Genomic DNA, 18,246 nt, shown 5'->3' on the forward strand with positions numbered 1-18,246 from the left:
GACAGCGCTGCCACATATGGCATACATGCATGAAACTATTTTGTTTGGAGATGTGTGATGGCGTTTATGAAGCTTTCCCTCTTCCCTCCTTTCATTGTTGGTCTCTTGAACATTAAGTACATAGGAAGCAAGGCAAGCCAATGCAAATTTGAGCTAAAACCTTCATTCTCGAGGGGCCTAAGAAGGCTAAGAAGAGGTTCCAGACTATAAAAACTTGGTAGGACAGTTTAAAAAAAATGAAAAAAAGAAAAGCTTTTTTTCCCCCACGGGAGGTTTGCAGGGTAAAACTGGACAATAGAGGAGCTCATCAATATGAATCCAGAGTTGCCAGGCCTGGGCCTTCACTTAGAGCCCCGTGCTCAACCAGGCATAATCCGTCTTTGATTACAGATAATCAAAAGCACAGAGAGATCATTTCTAAGTTTATTTGTTGAATTATGTCAAGTTCAATGCATGAATCATCTTGCAAAATAGCCTTTGCTATGCAAACATATTTTAAAGTATACTACACCTGCCTCAGTTATTCTCATATGCTGTAACAATAACTTTTTACAAGTAGAGAAGTTTAATGGTTACACAGAGTACATCCTGTTTCTGTTTTGTTTCTTGCATTTGACATTTAAAATTCCATCCATGTGCCAGCAATTAATATATCAAGGTTTTCTTTGAGAATTTTTTTTTTTTGCAAGAGGTGTTTTATTTTCCATTTTTTGAGACCGCACTTTTTTTTTAACATGCAAGTTTCTTAAAAGTGAAAAGGGAAACATTTACTGTTTTAAACCAGAGCTTTCTAGTTTGGGAGAGAAGAAAAATCCTTTGTCTTTAGAAGTTAGCATCATATAAATATTCATGAGGTATATGAAGTTTTTAAAAAGTTTTTCCAAAATATGTGTTGGAGAAACTGTTCATAGTGAACATTTTTTTGTTACTTGGAAAATATGTGTTCTAAAAATACTGTGCTATGAGAACTTTTGGACTTTTGTAAACAGGGTACATTTAACCAAATATGGCTATGCTTCTGTATTAGATTTTGTTGTGACAAGAAACTTAAAAATCCTTGACTGTATGCTTTTATTTAGGTACAAATATCTGTTTTCTTCAGTGTTAAGTAATAATGTTGTCTGACAAATATAGCTAATGCATTCTAATGCAGTTAATATTTTACAGGAAAGACCCTTTGCTGTCTCCCATTAGTTTCTATTACTGAGAAAAATAGTTAAATAACTGAAGCAACGGGAAGCACGCAACAGTTTATAATGATTAATATAAATCTTGGTTTCTGAGACTAACGTGACTTTACTATCACAGACTCACTGTACTTATTTGTCTTTTGTAATAAAAATATAAGGGCAAAATTAGTTGTTTACAAGAAGTACTTCAATGTTTTAGTTGTAATATTGAAACGTAATGAAATGACACAAATGCTGTATAAGAAAAATACTTACCATATACTACAAGGTCTTCAAAAATTTTGAATGTTTTAAACATAGCAGATATAGTGATTTATCATTTTGATTATTTTCAACCAAGGAAATGCCTATTTCTGCCCCTAGCTTTTCTTTTTAATATCAGTTTTGTGTTTTGTACTTCAGTATTTTTAATGATAGCTGGCATGAACTTGAGAACTATACAACAACATTTAATATTTAAATATTGCCAATTGTTATCTTAATACCAAAAAGGAGAGAGAGAGACATGGTAGATAAGGCAATAGAACAGTTGATAGAGACAAAATTAGTATTCTTTTCTCAAGCTTAATATATCAAAGGCAAAGCAACCTTTAATTGGTCTGCAAATAAAATATATTTGAGCCAGTATTTGTTGAGGAAGAAGTCATCAGACATTTTGTTTTCTAGGCTTGTGGTCTTGAGGATTTTTTTTTTTTACCAAAACTTTATTTGGTGAGCAGCTAAAGTAATCACAGTCCCATGAAGGACAATGGAAAAATTTGCACTCTGAGGGCCTGCACCTTATGCTGTGAGCTGCATATATGCTGTGCATTCAGTTAAGAACAGCCTAAAATTGTTGGGATAGCAGTCTGAATTTCCCCTTTACTCTGAAATTATTTCCACTTGATGCTGCAGCCTGAAGTCTAAGGAAAAAGAACCCCAACCTACAACCATTTTTAATTTGACTTATTTGGTCACAGAGATGAAAATCCATAGTAAAAATTAGCACTGAAAGACATTCATTGTAGCAGTTGCAGCTGGTAAAATTAGGGGATGTTATGTGTTGCTGAAGTTCTTGGCTGGAAAGAATCATGGGTGAGTAGGGAGAAAAAATGCTTAGAACAGTAGGTAATGGAAATGGTGTTTCTTTTGCTATTATCGGGCTTAAAAATACACGCAAATGTTTAAGACCTGAGTTTTTCCCTTTTTATTATTTCATTGTGGTATAGAAAAGTGTGAAAGATTTATTTTCTTTTAGTTTAAATGTGTGGTTTTGGTTTTCATTTTAACCTCAAGAAAAATCAGGAAGATGAAGTCCAGAGGCATAAATAACAACGTGGTTGTGCACCTGGAGCAGCTGCCACATGCAGGGCAGCTTCTGGTTGCTGTGAGGCTCTGTGACTTGCCATTGTGTGGCTGTAGCCATTTTTTTTCCAAATCTCTCTTCCACCCCACAGTTGGCAACTGGGGCAGTTGCCTCATAACTCGGTCCTAGTAATGCTATTGTTGAAGTCTAATCTTCCTTGAATATTGGAACTCCATTGGGAGTTCTCCAAAACATGGTTGTTGTCAGTTGTATTACTTTAACTGATAGAGAGTGGGTTGAAAGTTTTATAATACTTTGGTTTTATTTAAAATGTAAACTATTCAAATGATGATAAGCAATGCCTTCTACCTGTAGAGCTCAGAACTCTTTAAAAACATCACTAAAATAAAAACAACAACATTGTTCCTATTTAACTGATGGAAAAATTGAGACACAGAGAGGGAAGAAATTTGCCAAAGGCCAAGTGGCAAGGTAGTGGCAGGCCAGGAATAGAAATCATCATATCTTCAGAATTCCAGGCCATTGTCCTACCCACTAGTTTAAATTATTTCCTTTCAGTAAGTAAATAATATTGAATGCAAATATTTTTGTACTTTAGTTGGGAAGCAGGAGCGGAGGGAGCAGGGTGCACAAATACAAGAGAACCATTGACTAATAATCTGGCTATTATAAGAAGTATGTAGAACATAATCAGGAGGGGAGCAGTGGCAGCCTTAGTAAGAAAATCCCCAAGTTAGCTTGGATAACACTTGCATGGCTTCACTTCAGTCTAGCTGGCTACACATAAGAAAACAAGCCTTCTTTGGTTTGAATATGCTCTGCTGAAGCCTATGCTGCTGTGTTTTCAGTGCTTTCTTTTCCCAGGCTGGATAAATATTACATTTATGCAAATCCAAGATGCCTTTGGCAGGGGGCAAAATGTGTGTGTGGGATGGGGGACAGGCAGGCATCAGGAATCAGGCTGCTACCTTCTGCCCCCCACCTGCTGCACAACTGCCTCTCCCACCTCCTGTCCCCTTGCCACTGCTTTCCCCACTTCAGTAGTGCTGGGAGCAAATTTAAGATGACTGCTCCCAATAATTACACGCTATACATGGAAAATTATAACAAATGTATACATTTTTCATGTACAGAATCTAATTACTGGGGGGTCATCTGCTTCCCCACCACCTTGTACTTGAATCCAAGGTGAGGGGTTTTCCCCCTCCGTTAATGGGGGGGCTCATCTTGGATTAAATATAGTATATTTGTTTTTGAACAGGATGTGTGTTCTGTTTTTATAACTATATCAGCCTGTCAATTTCATTTTGCATAGTAAACTTGTCTTAATTTCTTCCTGTAGGAAGAAGAAAGGCGTGTGGCATCTGTCGCTGCAAGAAAAGAGGAAGAGAAGAAGCGTGAAAGCCACAGACAGACCTTGCTAAAGGTATTTTATTGTCCTAACTGTAATTGAGGTTAGATAAAATACTGTTAATGTAATTTATAGCAATACTGAACATGTTAATGTCTGTCAGTAATTTATTCCCAGATATATACATTTTTATTTATTTCCCATTTGGACTAAGCACTAGACTGGGGGGTGTTTTGCAGTTTTTCTTTTTTTTCTTTTTTGTTGAAACTGTTCCAATGTATATTTAAAAAGAATTCATAGGAGGTGTGATGGGAACTCTGGTGCCCCCTGTCCTAGGAGAATGCTTTTACTTTCAAGTTATATTCACCTCCTGCTGAACCCGATTAATATTTTATTTAAACAAAGTAGAACAGTTTCAGCAGGAGAGATGATTCAGGAACACTGTTAAGGCCAGTGATTTGAGCCCTTACTTCCACATGTGAGACCCAAATTCAAGGGTTTAATGGCACTGCTATCTTTTCTATTTTGTGAATGATTCTGTGCCTCTTTGAATTTAGAACTGTATTTTCAAATTTAATTTATTTTTTATGAATATACTTGAAAACAAAATGATTTGTTATGGATTGAATGAAAGGTTTGATACAATTTGGGATAATACCAAAATGACTTGGTTTTGAGGGGACTCAAAACATTTTTTATTTACTTCAGCACAGACTGAAGAAAATGTAGACTGTGCTCTATGGCACTGTCTTTAAGTATGAGGGTTCAAAAATCCAACAGTTTGTAATCTAAAGAAACTGCAAGAGGGAAAATGAAGAATTTTGCCAGTAGGTACTGCATAATGAAATTGATAGGCTAGAAAAAAGAATGGGGGTGAAATTGTAATTTATGGGAATCCAAGAATATATTAAATGTATATTATTTGTATACATCTTACCAACTAGATGATTAATTGCTTAGTAATTAAGTTTTTAAAAATTCTATACTGTATTTATTCTGTTGTTTCTATCTTTAAAATCAATACTTATTATATTTATCTTTGTACCGTGGAAAATATTCATTTAAGTTTGTTTTTAAAATTGTTTTATATTAGTTCTTTTTATTAAAGTGTGGAGACATAGATGCAGATCAGATGCCCACAAAACTGACTGATATGTTTGCCTTCCTACTCAGTGAAAAAAAATTTGTGACATTTTTGTGGAAGTGTGATCTGCTTTTGTTTCTGGTCCTGAAGCTTTGAAGCATGTTTCCTTGTAGTGGGAGACACTGTTGTTTGTCTTGATGCCCTAGATCTTTCTCAAACCACTTTACCAGTGAAAATTCCCATTGGAGGAATGAGGGCATGTATTATTCATGTGTAATGCTGTGCTCACTCAAGCTTGAACAGGAAATTGAAGGTTTTATACTTTAGTGGAGGTTTCTTTCTTCTCTTTAAAAGGATAAAACAGCATAACAACCAACTGTGGTTACCTTTTAGTTGTTTCAAAAAAAAAAAAAAAAGATTCTTCCCTCTCCTATGGAAATATCCATGCTTTCCTTGCATGTTCAGAGTCTAGTTTCTGTTTCCTGTCTTCTTGGAAAGCCTCACAGAATTCTCCACTTCTTGATCAGGGTGCTGTGGTGCACTTGGGTGCCTTGAGATCCTTTCAGAGGTCTTGTGGGATGCCATACAATTTTAACACTGTTAGGTATACAAACATGATTCACAAAATTCACAGAATTTTCGGATAGGAAATAAGGCATCCTGAACTATTATGACTTCTTAGAGTTTTTTGCAACAGAAGAATTACTGTATTATTTTTGTCATTTTCCAAGGGTGCCTTGAGTCTGTTCAAGGATGCCTTGAGTCTTGAAAAGGTCGAGGACCACTGATCTAGAAGCTTGTGTAGGCAAGAGGTCCCTTTCAGCAGGGACTAAACTGAGTATTTCTTGAAATAAAATGACTAATTGCCATCAAAGCCTTTAAATATATGAACTAGATATAATCTTTTGTTAGGACACCTTAGTTTTTATTTTGGACAGCTTCACAGCTGAGTCTCAAGCTATGTACAAGCATTCATTTGCAGCGATGGAAAACGTACACCGCTAGGAATGGGCATTCAGTGTGGAACAATCCCATATCCCTTTGTGCTTACCTGAGACTGGGGTGGTTCTGGTTTGGGGAAAGAGTAGGCTGCTCCAGTCTTCCTACTCGCGGGGTGGGGGGGGACTGGAGCAGAAGGGGAAAGACCCCTGCTTGCTTCTAACTTTGAAGGATTCTGGCGTGAGAAGTGGATAGGGGATTAGAGCAATGCTCCCTCTGTTCAGCTCCTGGTGCCCAGCAACCAAGGTGACTGAGTAGCACTGTAAGCCCACTACCCACTCCTCATCCTGGGGACTTCGATGTATGAGGAGCTGTCTGGGAGCAGCTGGTGACTGCATCAACCCTTCCCTCTTGCACTACAGAATGGGTGGGAACAGCTGCCCCCCATGCCTCTTCCAAACTGGGGTGACCCCCACTCCAGAAGGTCTGGGAGCCTTTTCCTGCAGCTCCTCTCCTCCTAGTCCCTGAAAGGAATTAAGCCTCAAATAAAATATAAAAAAGTTCGTTCTTCTAGGGAAAAACTCTTCTGGGAGTTACTTTTACCTTGTTGGAGTTGGGTTATTTTTTCTGCCGGAGCTGCCATTTTTATTTTGTGAGAAAAAGCTGGAATGTCACTACGCTACGGTTTCTCGTTGGAGAGCAGTAGTTCTTCCATTAGAAATGGAGCATCTGTACATGGCCTCAAGAAGATAGCAGAGCAGTGCAGAAGATCAAGTAGAAGAGCATAACATAGCTCCACGTGGCTGGGATGCCTCAAGAGTAGCAGGTTAACTAGGTCTCCTAATCTTAAAGCCACTCATTCACTCCTTAGCATGTCCTCCACCCCCTAGTTTCCCTGCTCTGAAGCCAGTAGAAGGTCATCCATCATCAAGGCCTACACCTATGCTGTTTTCAACCCACTTCATTCTGCTGACCCAAAATTCAGCATGTAGTACTCATGAACACTTACTGTGCAACAGTGAAGGGACCAAACTTCAGTGAGGCACGGCAGGCCTTGGTGCTTGCCCTTAGCTCTTTTCCAGAGTCCTTAGACAGGGTTTCTTGTCTGATTTCTTAGCATGGGTGTTTGTCTTTATGAAAGAAGCTGCCATTCTATTCCGAGTTTTTGCCTGCTCCTCATCTATGATTGGCCTAAATAAAGAATTTACGCTGGTCATTTTCTTTTCTTCCTTATTGCCGTCTCCTTCTCCATGGTTCATCTTGGAAACAGTGTCTGAACAGCTATCTCTCTCCACCCTCCAAACGAAAGAAAGAAACACAACCAGCCCATAGAAGCATCTTCAGAGGAGACTACCGCTTGCTTGTAATCTAAATACATTTCTGAAAAAATAGAAAATTGTTTTCTTCTTTAGTCCTTTTCTTTCATAGAAACAACCTGTTTAATGAAAATTCTTGTTGTTTTAAATCCAAATTGAAATAGATTATTTTAAGTTCTGATTCCCAAGTCCAAGATTTTCCTTTCACAATGAAGAGATTTAAATGAATTCAGAATCTTCAAGTAGTTCATCTTTAGAACAGTAGGAAAAAACAGTAACGTTCAAGCATACTTCAGTTATTATTTCTCTCTGGTTATTTCCTCAGGATTTCTTCTTAATGTCTTTCAATCACTTTTGTGTGAATAGAATGTTTTTGTCCTTAATGCTGTTTTGTTTGACTTTCTTGTGTTTGATTTTTGGGGAATTAACTCATGAGATTAAAAAAAAATCACTTTAAAATTCTATGATGTAGTTGCAAGGAATATGAAATAGGACCTCTCTTGTGACTGGAAACTCAAAGATTTTTTTTTTTTCAAAGACTTTGATTCCAGTATCTATAGAGTCTTGTTAGGAAGATTAGTTGGATTTCAGTACTCTAAAGTCTTTGATTGGTAATGATCTTTTGTAATGCTCTTCATTTCCATATGGGAGCAGCAATGACCATTAAGTTTCATGAGCTGTGTTGTTCTTTTTTTAATTCCATCTGTTTATAGGCACTTAAGACTTTTTGAAGCCTTCAATCTTTGGGTAAAATTTTGTAACCTTATCATGGACAGTGTGTGTGTGTGTGTGTGGCAGCAAAGCTATATATATTAAAGTTGTATATAGATTGCTTTTTCACATGAGGATTATAAAAAACCCCTATATATTCTCATTCCAAAAACTCATGTAACTTCTTAGCTATTCTGTAGCCAGAATGGCTATTGTAGAAAGAAGAAATTTGGAGTGAAAAACACCCTCATTGATCAAAGTGCCTTCAAATGTTTTACTGCCTTGGATTTGACCTAGTTATGATCTGTTGGAAGTTAGCACTTGCATAGTATCTTTATGTAGGGTTTTCTGTTAAGGTCCTAGAACAAGGAGTTAAGTGGGTTTTTTTTCTTTCCCTTTGGAAAGCATTTTCAAATTTCTCTCCGCATTATTTCCACATGATGTGTTGTGTGACCCTTTAATATTGTTTGATATATTCCTTTTTCTTACTTTTCCAAAAGGAATCAAATTTCATGGCCATATGCAGTACTGTTTGCCATCATAATAGGATGTAATGCTATGCTGATGAAAATATTCTCGTAGCTTTTTATTATTCAGGCTTCTACCAGTACTGTTACCTCTGGGGTCTGTTCTGGTACTTCATAACAAAAAGCCACTTTCCATTCTTGGGTGCAGTTTTTCCTTTGACTCTTTTTTTTACTCGCAGTGCCTGGTCAGTAAGTTGTTGTTATATACGTACTGGTTTTTGAAAAGTGTGTATGATGCACTTGTTTATCTTATTTCTCATAGTGAGGGACAAATGAACTACATAGCTTTTTGCTGCCTAGTGTACCTGTTTTTTGTCAGTTAATATTTTGTAATTTGTTGATTTAATAATACTTTTGGTAAATCAGTAATGTGGCAGAATCTCTACTACTTTAATTCAAAATGAGGCATACTGAAAGAAGAAAAATCTTAAAACACAATGAATGTTATTGAGAATACAAGGTATTATAAGAATTCTGCAACAATTTGTTGCAAACATATCAATATTTTTACCAGACAATGATATCGAATATTATGCATTCTTCATAAGGTCTTCCACTTCCTTAAAGTGGGTCTGGCATGAATTCTGACTTTAACAAATGTGCGTCAAATTGTTTTCTACATCTGTATACCTTAAAATGGTGAAAACCCCTTACTTTGTACTGGTTGTGATAAGGAAATGGTCAGAAAACTACAATTAAAATAGCATTCCAAATATTAGTGGAAGTTATGTATTCAGGTATAAATAAAATAAATAGGAATAAAACCCAGTTATTGTTTTTATAATCGCTACAAAGGAATTCTTGTAAGCCCCTTATTTTTGGTGTGAGGTAATGTATATGGCTGGACACAGAAGTAGCTTTTTGCCACCATAAACATTTTTATGGTAGCACAAAGATGAAGCAAACAGATGTCCATGCCCCTTGTCACTCCACAAATGCCCAGAATGTCTGGACATAATGTAGATGGTATGAGTTTGTGCCACTGTTTTATGGCAGATGTCTGTTTCCTTTTTAAGGCAGGAGAATGCAGGCAGACCAGAGCTGCCCATGATCTCCAGCCATCTTGTACAGGTGCTTCTGGGTTTCAAGTGGCTGGGAATTCCCCAGGATTGGCTCCCAGAAGAACCAAGGGCACCTGCCTACGTCCCCCTGTTTGCAGAGATGTGCCCCAAGTTGGATTGCCGATGCATGCATCTCTACAGATGGAGAAACCCCAGGATTAAATAGAGATTATCTTTAAGTACATCTTCAAAGTGAAGGGTTTTCACCATTTTAAGGTATACAAATGTAGAAAACAATGTGAAACATGTTTTTTAAATTCAGAATTCATGCCAAACCCACTTTAAGGAAGTGGATGGCATTATGAAGCATGCGTAATATCTGATATTGTTATCTGGCAAGATTGTCTGGTAAGAATATTGATATATTTGCAACAAATTGTTGCAGCATTTTTACAATACTTTGTATTCTCAACAACATTCGTTGTGTTTTAAGATTTTTCTTCTTTCATAGTTTCATAGTGCTTAGGGTCGGAAGAGACCTAAATAGAATGACGGGTACGCCCGCCCTGCCCTGGGCAGGAGCAGGTGCTGCGGTTGTCACCCCAGCTAAATCGTATCACCCCAGCCAAATATCTGTCAGTATCTTTCAGTATGCCTCATTTTGAACTAAAGAAGTGGGGACTCTGCTGCATTACTGATTTGCCAAAAGTGTTATTAAATCGACAGATTACAAAATGCTAACTGACCAAAAAAACCCAGGTACACAGCAGCAAAAAAAAAAAAGCTAAGTACCATATTTTACAGTGTATGGGTCAACACATTGTATACGTTGACCCCAGATTTCTGTTTAAAAAAAGGTATGTCTGGTATATAAGTTGACCCCACCTCGGTGTGCAAGGCATGGACACCCAGGTGGTTTTGTGGGAGGGGTGGCGTACTGGTGGGCTCACAGGATGTTGGATTGGTTCTTGGGAGCTTGGGCAGCACACAGCTTTCTGGCAGCCTGCCTGGCTGTCCCCTGGGACTGCTGCCACCCCAGAGGGAAGGACTGGGCCCCCACAGCTCAGGAGCTGCCTGGCCTGGTGGCAGCTCACTCCCTGGCCATGGAGCAAGTGGCAAGGCTCTGCTGAGAGCAGGATCAGGACCCTCACCACTTCTGCCTTCAGTGGTGGCCAGTAGGGTACCTGGTGCAGCCTGGGAAGGGGCTGGCTTGCCCCAGGGGCAGTGTGGGGTGTCAGGCAGGGGCAATGCGGTCTTCCCCACCCATACCCACTACCCTGTGCTGCCCCTGGGACAAGCCAGCCCCTTCCCAGGCAGTACCAGGTGTCTTGCCAGCTGCTGCTAAAGGGAGAATTGGTGAGGAGCCCAGTCCTGCTTCCAGAGGAGCCTTCCTGCCTGCCCTGTGGCTGGGGAGTGAGATAACGGCCAGGCTGGGCAGCCCCTGAGCTGCGGGGGGCCCAGGTCCTTACTTCTGTGGCAGCAGCTCACCCTGAGTCTGGGCAAGCAGGGTGCCAGTGAGCTGGGTGCTGGTTGAGCTACCAGGAGCTCAGTTCAACTTCCCGGGAGACTACCAGCACGATGCTTCTCCTACAAGCTCACCTGGGCTTTCAGTGCCTTGCGCAGTGAGATGAGGGATGTTATATAAATTGAGGTTGAATTTTAAAAATTGTCTTCAAAACTCAACTTTTACACTGTGAAATACGGTAGTTCATTCTGTTTCCTGCTCTGAATTACTAATATTCATACAAAACAGGAACTCTCCTCAAAAAGTACTGTTTTTGAAATTTTAGTGTGAATGGCTCAGTGTGAAGAAAACAATTAGCTATACAAACAAGTGTCTTTTCAGAGAGCTTTTCTACAGAAGGTTGTCAAGATATTGCTTTAGTGTGGTAAATTTAAGTTGGACTGAATTTTTACACTGCCTGATAAGTGTGCTGTCTCTCACTTGTTTTTCTCTTTCACAGTTAACAAATCCTGTTTTCAATCATATTTAATTTCTAAAGAAATTATATTTACTTGAAACTCTTGATAGGAGTAACTCTGCTGTCCAATTTAGGCATTACAGTATACAGTTGTATGTATCAACTTCCTCTCTGTGTAATGCATTTTAACATTACAATTTAACGATCTTACTGGTTAAAGAGTATTCTTCATTGTACATATGTCGACTATCTCAGACTAACTAGTTAAGGCTCTGAAACCAATAGAACCATTTTAAGTTCAACACCTTTGATTAATCTACTGTATTTTCTGTATACATTAATCTCACTGTAATGGCATTTTCTATTTAAGCATCTTTATGATGATCTTATCAGGGTTTAAAGTTCAGTAGATTAATCTCTGGTTTATCATGAGGGGGGGAAACCCATAATGTTTCACTGTAGCGAATACAGCACAATTTGAAGTAATATGGTTGTCAGCTTTCACCGCTGTAATGTTTACCAGTTTGTCAGTAAAAGAAGAAAAATTGAATATGAAAGACTTTGTTAAGAGAATGTTGAGGATCTGTAGATAAGAACACAAAGGTCTGGAGATGTCAGTTACTGTTTTATATACTTCATCTTTTCAATGAACTGTTCACTCATTAAGATGTGCTCTTTAATAGCTCTACTGTATGAAGATTCTTATTTGCTTGTGTTACTGTAGTGCTGGCAGGCCCCATGGTGGTAGTTATTATCCAACTAAACCATAAGAGGCAATCCATTGGTATGAAGATTAATTCTGCAGATGGAAACAGGAGGTTTAATGTAGCTGGCCTAGATCGCAGATCTAATGTTAAATTTATCCAATCCAAAATGACTTAGAATTTAAGATGACCCCTCAATAATTAGAATCTGCACATGGAAATTATAAATAATTATTGGAGGATTGTCTTAAATTTGTGCTCACAACACTGACAGGGAAAGCAGTGGCAGGAAACAATAAGCCAGACCCCCACCCCTTGCCCTTCCCTGTGCCTGCCCCCACCCTCCTGCTGCCTATCGCCCCCCACACCACTTTCCCCCTGGCCCCCTGTGCCTGCCCCTTTCTGCTGTGCCCAGTGCCACTTGCCCCCCTGTTGCTCCCTCCCTGCCTCCTATTCTCCCCACTACAGACCTTTGGGGTGGCTCTGGTTCCAGCTTTGGGGAGACTGGTCCAGTCTGGCCAGGCAGAAGCAGTGACATCACGTCTTGGTCTGGCTGGGTTGAGGCTGGAGCTGGGGGGGTGGAGGGGGAGGGCAGGCAGCATGGACTTGCCTGCTCCCCCCATCCCTATTGTGGGTCTCCCCTGTGCACCTTCCACCTTGTTCCCCCTCCCCCCACTCCAGCAGCCAACTTGGCCTCGTCTTGGATTCAAGTACATACAGTAAGTGTTGATCCTGGGTCTTTTGGTTTGCAAGCACTACACAGAAAGTCACTTAAACACATTTTCATTTTTTTCTGTTTGCAAAATAAGGCTAATAAAATGTTGTATTTTGTAGTGCTTTTTTGTCTGTGGATATTGGAATAACGTTGCTAGTTCTACATTGTACAGAGCAAGAGACAGAATCCACATCTTGCAAAAAATGCAACTTGAAATTAAAAAAATCTAGTGATTAAGGCGCTATATATATATAAAAAAAATTAACCTTCCACATCTAAATTGATAATTTATTGTCTTTCTGAATGTGCAAACATGCGTTTTCAAAAAATAGTTCTAAAACAGGTACATACTGCTCCCTTTCTTCTAAAACTTAATGGAGTATTAATACAGATGCCAAATGTCTACAGACATTTGGGGGACTTCAAGTGGAGACTGGACAGATATTTGGCTGGGGTGAAATGATCCTGGCACCCATTCCTGCCCGGGGCAGGGAGTCGGACCTGATGATCTGTTTAGGTCCCTTCCGACCCTAAGTACTATGATACTACTATGACAAAATATATATAATTACTGTTTTTCATCTCCGTGTTTTAGTGATAATGCATAGTGCCTTACTGTAGTAGAGGATATAATGATGGGCATTCCAATAATGGCTATTAAGGGATTGAAAAATAAGTTCCTTCAGGCACCCGTGCTGATTTTTACAGCCCTGTAATGCACTGTGTACAACTTACTAAAATGAGAAACTTCTAGCAGTGTAAAGTTCAAAGGAATTTTAAAATGTAGCACTGAATTGTTGTTTATATAGCAAAAATATACCAGCATTACAAAGGGCTGAAACGCTAATAAGATGTAATATATTGATGACAGGTCACAAAAGATGGTTTGTCTAGAATTAAGGAAATAGTTGCTAGTAAAGATAATGCCTTGTGTGAAATGAATGTAATGGATTTCTATTTGAAAAAGAGATTGTTTATACTTACTAATGTAAAATTGACACAACAGAAATCCTCTGAACTGTAAGCTTGAAGTTCCAGGTGCAGTGCAAAATTCCAGATATCCAACAAAACATGCAGAGTTAAAAGCTGTGTGCAGAGCTTACTGTGCATGTTCTGCTTTCCAGCAGCCTTAGGCTGAGTTTTGATGTGGGTGTTAAACCTATCAAGTTGTGTCGTTTATATAACAAGAAAAATGCTGTCAAATTTCATTATTGTTTTTACAATAACATTTCCCCTGTACCCTTTAGAGTACATTTAAAAGGCAATCGCTATTGTGACTGAAGTGTAGGTAGACCCCAGTTAACTTGGATACTGGTAGTAGTCTAGGCACAGTGTCATGAAGGGTCACAGTGGGCTTAATTTTTTGAATGCATACAGTAATATGCCTCTCTGCACCCTGTGAAGACGAGGGTTTGTGAAGTAACTGGGAATGTGTAGAGCTACGGCAAAGCTAGGGACAGAAATTACACATAAGACCAGTATAAGTGATCGGAAACTGATTCAAATCTGTAACAACAGAAGTTCAGTGCACATAAACCAGTTTTGGCCATTTTGGAAGTGGTTTAAGGTAAACCTGGATGGCTGTAGCATCAGATTTTAACTGATTTAAGTAAAATTGGTTTATTGAACCTCTGTCCCAGATCCCCTCCAGATTCAAGTTAACTCACAGTCCCCCAGCATCCCAGGATGCTTTGCACCTCCTCTGTACCTCCCTACTTTACAATGTGGGCTGGCTATCCTTGGCCCAAGATGTCTGCTCCAGCCAAGCAGGGAGGCGTGCTCTAGTGCTCCCAGATTTCTGGTCTGGGTCACTGTAGACATGTGACTGCATTTCCAGAATCAGAAGTAAATGTCTGTTCACTTCCTTTTTAGTTCAGTCTACAAAGTGTAGCCTAACCTGTGAAGACTGAATTGCTTCAGCCTTGGGCTTTTTAACTGTCTGTACTTAACCCAAATAGCTATGCAGGACTACTGAAGTGCTGTAGATGTTTGTTGTGACTTATTTCAGAGGGCTTTGGGGTAAACTGTACCATGTTTCCAGAGTGGATTTAGCAGTCCGTTTTGAGTTCCATGTTGATATGACCATGCTGGTACCCAAACTAGCTGGTTTAAAGCTAGGCTTTTAATGTATCACCTGATTTTTCCATACTGTTTTATGCAGCTTTTATTGTTACTGTGACCCCTTATTTTTTTTAAAACATCAGTCAGTGGAAAACATGCATTGAAGCATTAGGAAGCAATATTGATCTTAATATATAGCTGATGGCCAATACGGTACTATCCTTCAACCAAAAGGCTTCATTAAAGAATATATTCCAGTGTGTTGTTTACATCTTAAGATAATTTCTTATGGTTTTTATATTTTGTTCCAGGAAAAGAAACGATTAACAATTTGCAATATTGCTCGTCAGTGGGAGAGACAGCAAAATCGAGTTGCCCTTTTGTCTGCTTCAGAACAAGATAAAAAAGATGATGAAGTGTCTCAGATCAGTGGTAGTACAGCCTATGTTTTTCCTGAAGAAAGCAGGTATATAAGTGTTTTACTGGAAATATTTCTTTTAGCTCAAACAGGAAAAACTATTTTTTCTTCATTACCTCTCCCTTCTGTTCTGGCAGGTATTTTCTTTAAGTTGTTCCAATCTGAAATATTAAAAGCGCTTTCTAACTCCTTGATCTATAGTGGTTGCTAGATATTTGTTTTGCAGTTTTACCTCACTTCAGGTGCTTTGTTTGTGGGGCTGGTGAGGGGGATGTTTGTTGCTACTAAACTTTATTTTTTCATTGAATTATTGGGGTCATGATAAAAATGCTGCCTTAAGGCATTACATGATTGAGAGGTCACTCTCTTTGTGATATAAAATGATGGGGTTCTTGGTTGAAAATTTTGCTTTTTCAACAGTTGCTGTCACATGGAAGAATCAAATCATCCTTCCCCTACTTCTTGAATGAGATCAATCTCTTTCTTCTAAGTATTGCAGTTTGCATTTAAAAAATGTTCTTCTATTTAAAATAGAATATTTATATTAGAAAGGTTAAAGTAATACAGGAAACTGGTGCAAGGTTTTCCAGACTGTAATAACTGTATTTTTACATTTTTTAGAATGACTATTTCTACCTAAATAGAAATGAAATGATTAAACTGATATATAGGATCCAAGTACTTTGTCTGCCTCTTGTGTTTAGACTTTTGTCTAGTCTACCACTTGTTGGCTGTTATTTATGATGTAGGTACTCGTCCACCCAACAGTGGGCTGAGACCAGCAGTTAAATTTACTCCTAAGGAAAAATAACTGTCCAAGAGCTTTTTTTTTGTAAATGGAAAGGATTCATCTCTTACTTTTAAAAAGTTGGTATTGAACTCCAGTCAGTAACTGGATTGATTTTATTTTATTTTTGGGGGGGACCATTTTTCTAGTTTATCAAGGTTGTTCTGAATTCTAACCTTGCCTTCCAGAATGCTTACAGCCTCACCCGACATGGTTTTATGTGCAAATTTGCTAAGTGTGTATTCAATCCCATTTTTCAAATCCTTAGTGAAAATATTAAACCATACCAGACTCAAGACTGAGTCCTTGGTAAACCCCGTTTATTCCTTATCCCAACTGGACGTTGAGCCACTAATCCAAACAGTTATACAGCTACCTTACAGTACTTTCATCAAGCTTTTATCTTCTCAGCTTACTATAGAGAACGCAGTGAGAGACAGCATCAAAAGTTTTGCTAAAGTCGAAGCATATTACAGCCACTGCTCTTCCCTACCCGCAGAGCCTGTTACCTTGTCACAGAAGGAAATCAGTTGGTCCTGATGAATCCAGAGTGGCTACTTAACTCAACTTGTTCTCCTTCAGGTTCTTAGAAAGATTCCTTAATGACTTAATCCATAATCTTTCCTGGTATCAAGGTCAGACTGATTTAGTCTGTAATTTTATTGATCCTCTTTTTTCCCTTTTTAAAGATAAGCACTCTAATTGCCATTTTCTAGACATCTGAGAACTCACCTGTCCTTCACAGGTTCTCAAGAAAATAACGATAAAATTACCTCAAGCAGTTCCTTCAGTACTCTAGGATCCCATTCAGTCCTGCTGGCTTAAGAACATCCAGCTTCTCTGAGGCTAGAAATAGATGTCACCAAGTGAGACAGAACCAGGATGTGTCCTGGTACAGCTGATTCACTTCATTGGGTGAAACGCATCATCCATTTTCCCACCCTCTGATTGTGTCAGACGATGACAATGTGTTCTCTATTTCCATAAACATGCTTCTGGGGTTTGTCCCTATAAATGGGGAAAGCCAGCTCCAGGGAAGACCTGGGGCTCCAGTGCTCCTGTCCCTTCTAGCCAGCATGAGTCTCTCTTTCCCCCTTCCTCTGCCTGCATCTGTGCTGGCTTGGGTCTGTGACAGCTTGGAGCAGCCAAGCACCCAGCAAGTGCTAGCACATCTCCCTGCGAGGGAGGACTAGTGAAGGGAGACACAAAAGTGCCTGGAATGCTTGGGGTCAGTGACCTAATGTGAATCACTAGTGGATCTGGTACAGACATTCAATAGACTGGCCAAGGAAGACCAAGGCACAGACTAGCAACAGATGTAGAAGGAAGGATTGAGCCTCTCAGAGCTTGGCACCAGTGGCAGCTGAAGGGCCCAGTCCTTCCTTCTGTAGAGTGCTGCTTGACGTAAGCCTCCCAGGCTGCGCCGGCATGTGTTGCTGGCTGCCTCGAGCTGAGTTTAAAGGGGCCTGATTCTTCCTTCTACGTAATACCCTGTCCCTACTGTGTGGTGCAAACCTTCCGGGATGTGTTGGGTGCGTCCTGCTGGAGTTCAGCACCAGTGTAGTCTGGGAGGCTTGCACTGAGCTGCAGGGGCAGTGATGGTTTGTAGAAGGAAGGTTCAGTCACCTTGGAGATCAGCACTAGCAGCAGCTGAGGGGCCCAGTCCTCTCTTCTGTAGAGTGCCTCTGTCCTTGCTGCCTAGCACAAGCCTTCCAGGCTGTGCTGGATCTGTCCTGCCATCTGCCACTGGTACCAAACTCTGAGGGGCCTCATCCTTCTTTCTAGGTAGTCTTGTCCTTGCTGCCTGGTGCAAGCCTCCTGGGCTGTGCGGGATGCATCCTGCCTACTGCCACTAGTGCCAAGTTCTAGGGGGCTTCTGCCAGGCAGCAGGGAAAGGCATGCTCTATAAAAGGAAGGATTGGGTCTTTCAGATAAGGTCCCTCAGAGCTCACCAGTACAGCTCAGGAGACTTTCACTGGGCAGCAGGAACAGGAGTGCTCCATAGAAGGAAGGATTGGGCCCCTCAGCTGCCTCTGGTGCTGAGCTCCGGGGTTCATAGATTTCATAGACATTAGGGGTGGAAGGGACCTTGGAAGATCATCAAGTCCAGCCCCCCACCCAAAGGGCAAGAAGTCAGCTGGGGTCATAGGATCCCAGCAAGATAAGCATCCAATTTACTCTTGAAGGTGTTCAGTGTAGGTGCTTGAACCACCT

At 39.8% G+C, this 18,246-nt stretch overlaps 1 protein-coding gene across 3 annotated transcripts in view; it reads left to right on the forward strand.

Moving 5' to 3' along the window:
• The window catches only part of LRRC49 (leucine rich repeat containing 49), a 125,800-nt gene that overhangs the window by 72,530 nt on the left and 35,024 nt on the right, over window positions 1–18,246 (forward strand). For all 3 annotated transcript variants that reach the window (XR_002100751.1, XM_019533459.1, XM_019533458.1), the window contains 2 exons: window positions 3,839–3,922; window positions 15,139–15,293. Coding sequence is in view for 2 of the 3 variants with exons in the window: in XM_019533459.1 (XP_019389004.1) it covers window positions 3,839–3,922; window positions 15,139–15,293 (239 nt within the window). In the remaining variant the exon portion in view is untranslated. The remainder of the gene's footprint in view (window positions 1–3,838; window positions 3,923–15,138; window positions 15,294–18,246) is intronic.

Source organism: Crocodylus porosus, unplaced genomic scaffold, assembly GCF_001723895.1.
Source record: "Crocodylus porosus isolate Cpor-Errol unplaced genomic scaffold, CroPor_comp1, whole genome shotgun sequence".
NCBI classification, from domain to species: Eukaryota; Metazoa; Chordata; order Crocodylia; family Crocodylidae; genus Crocodylus; species Crocodylus porosus.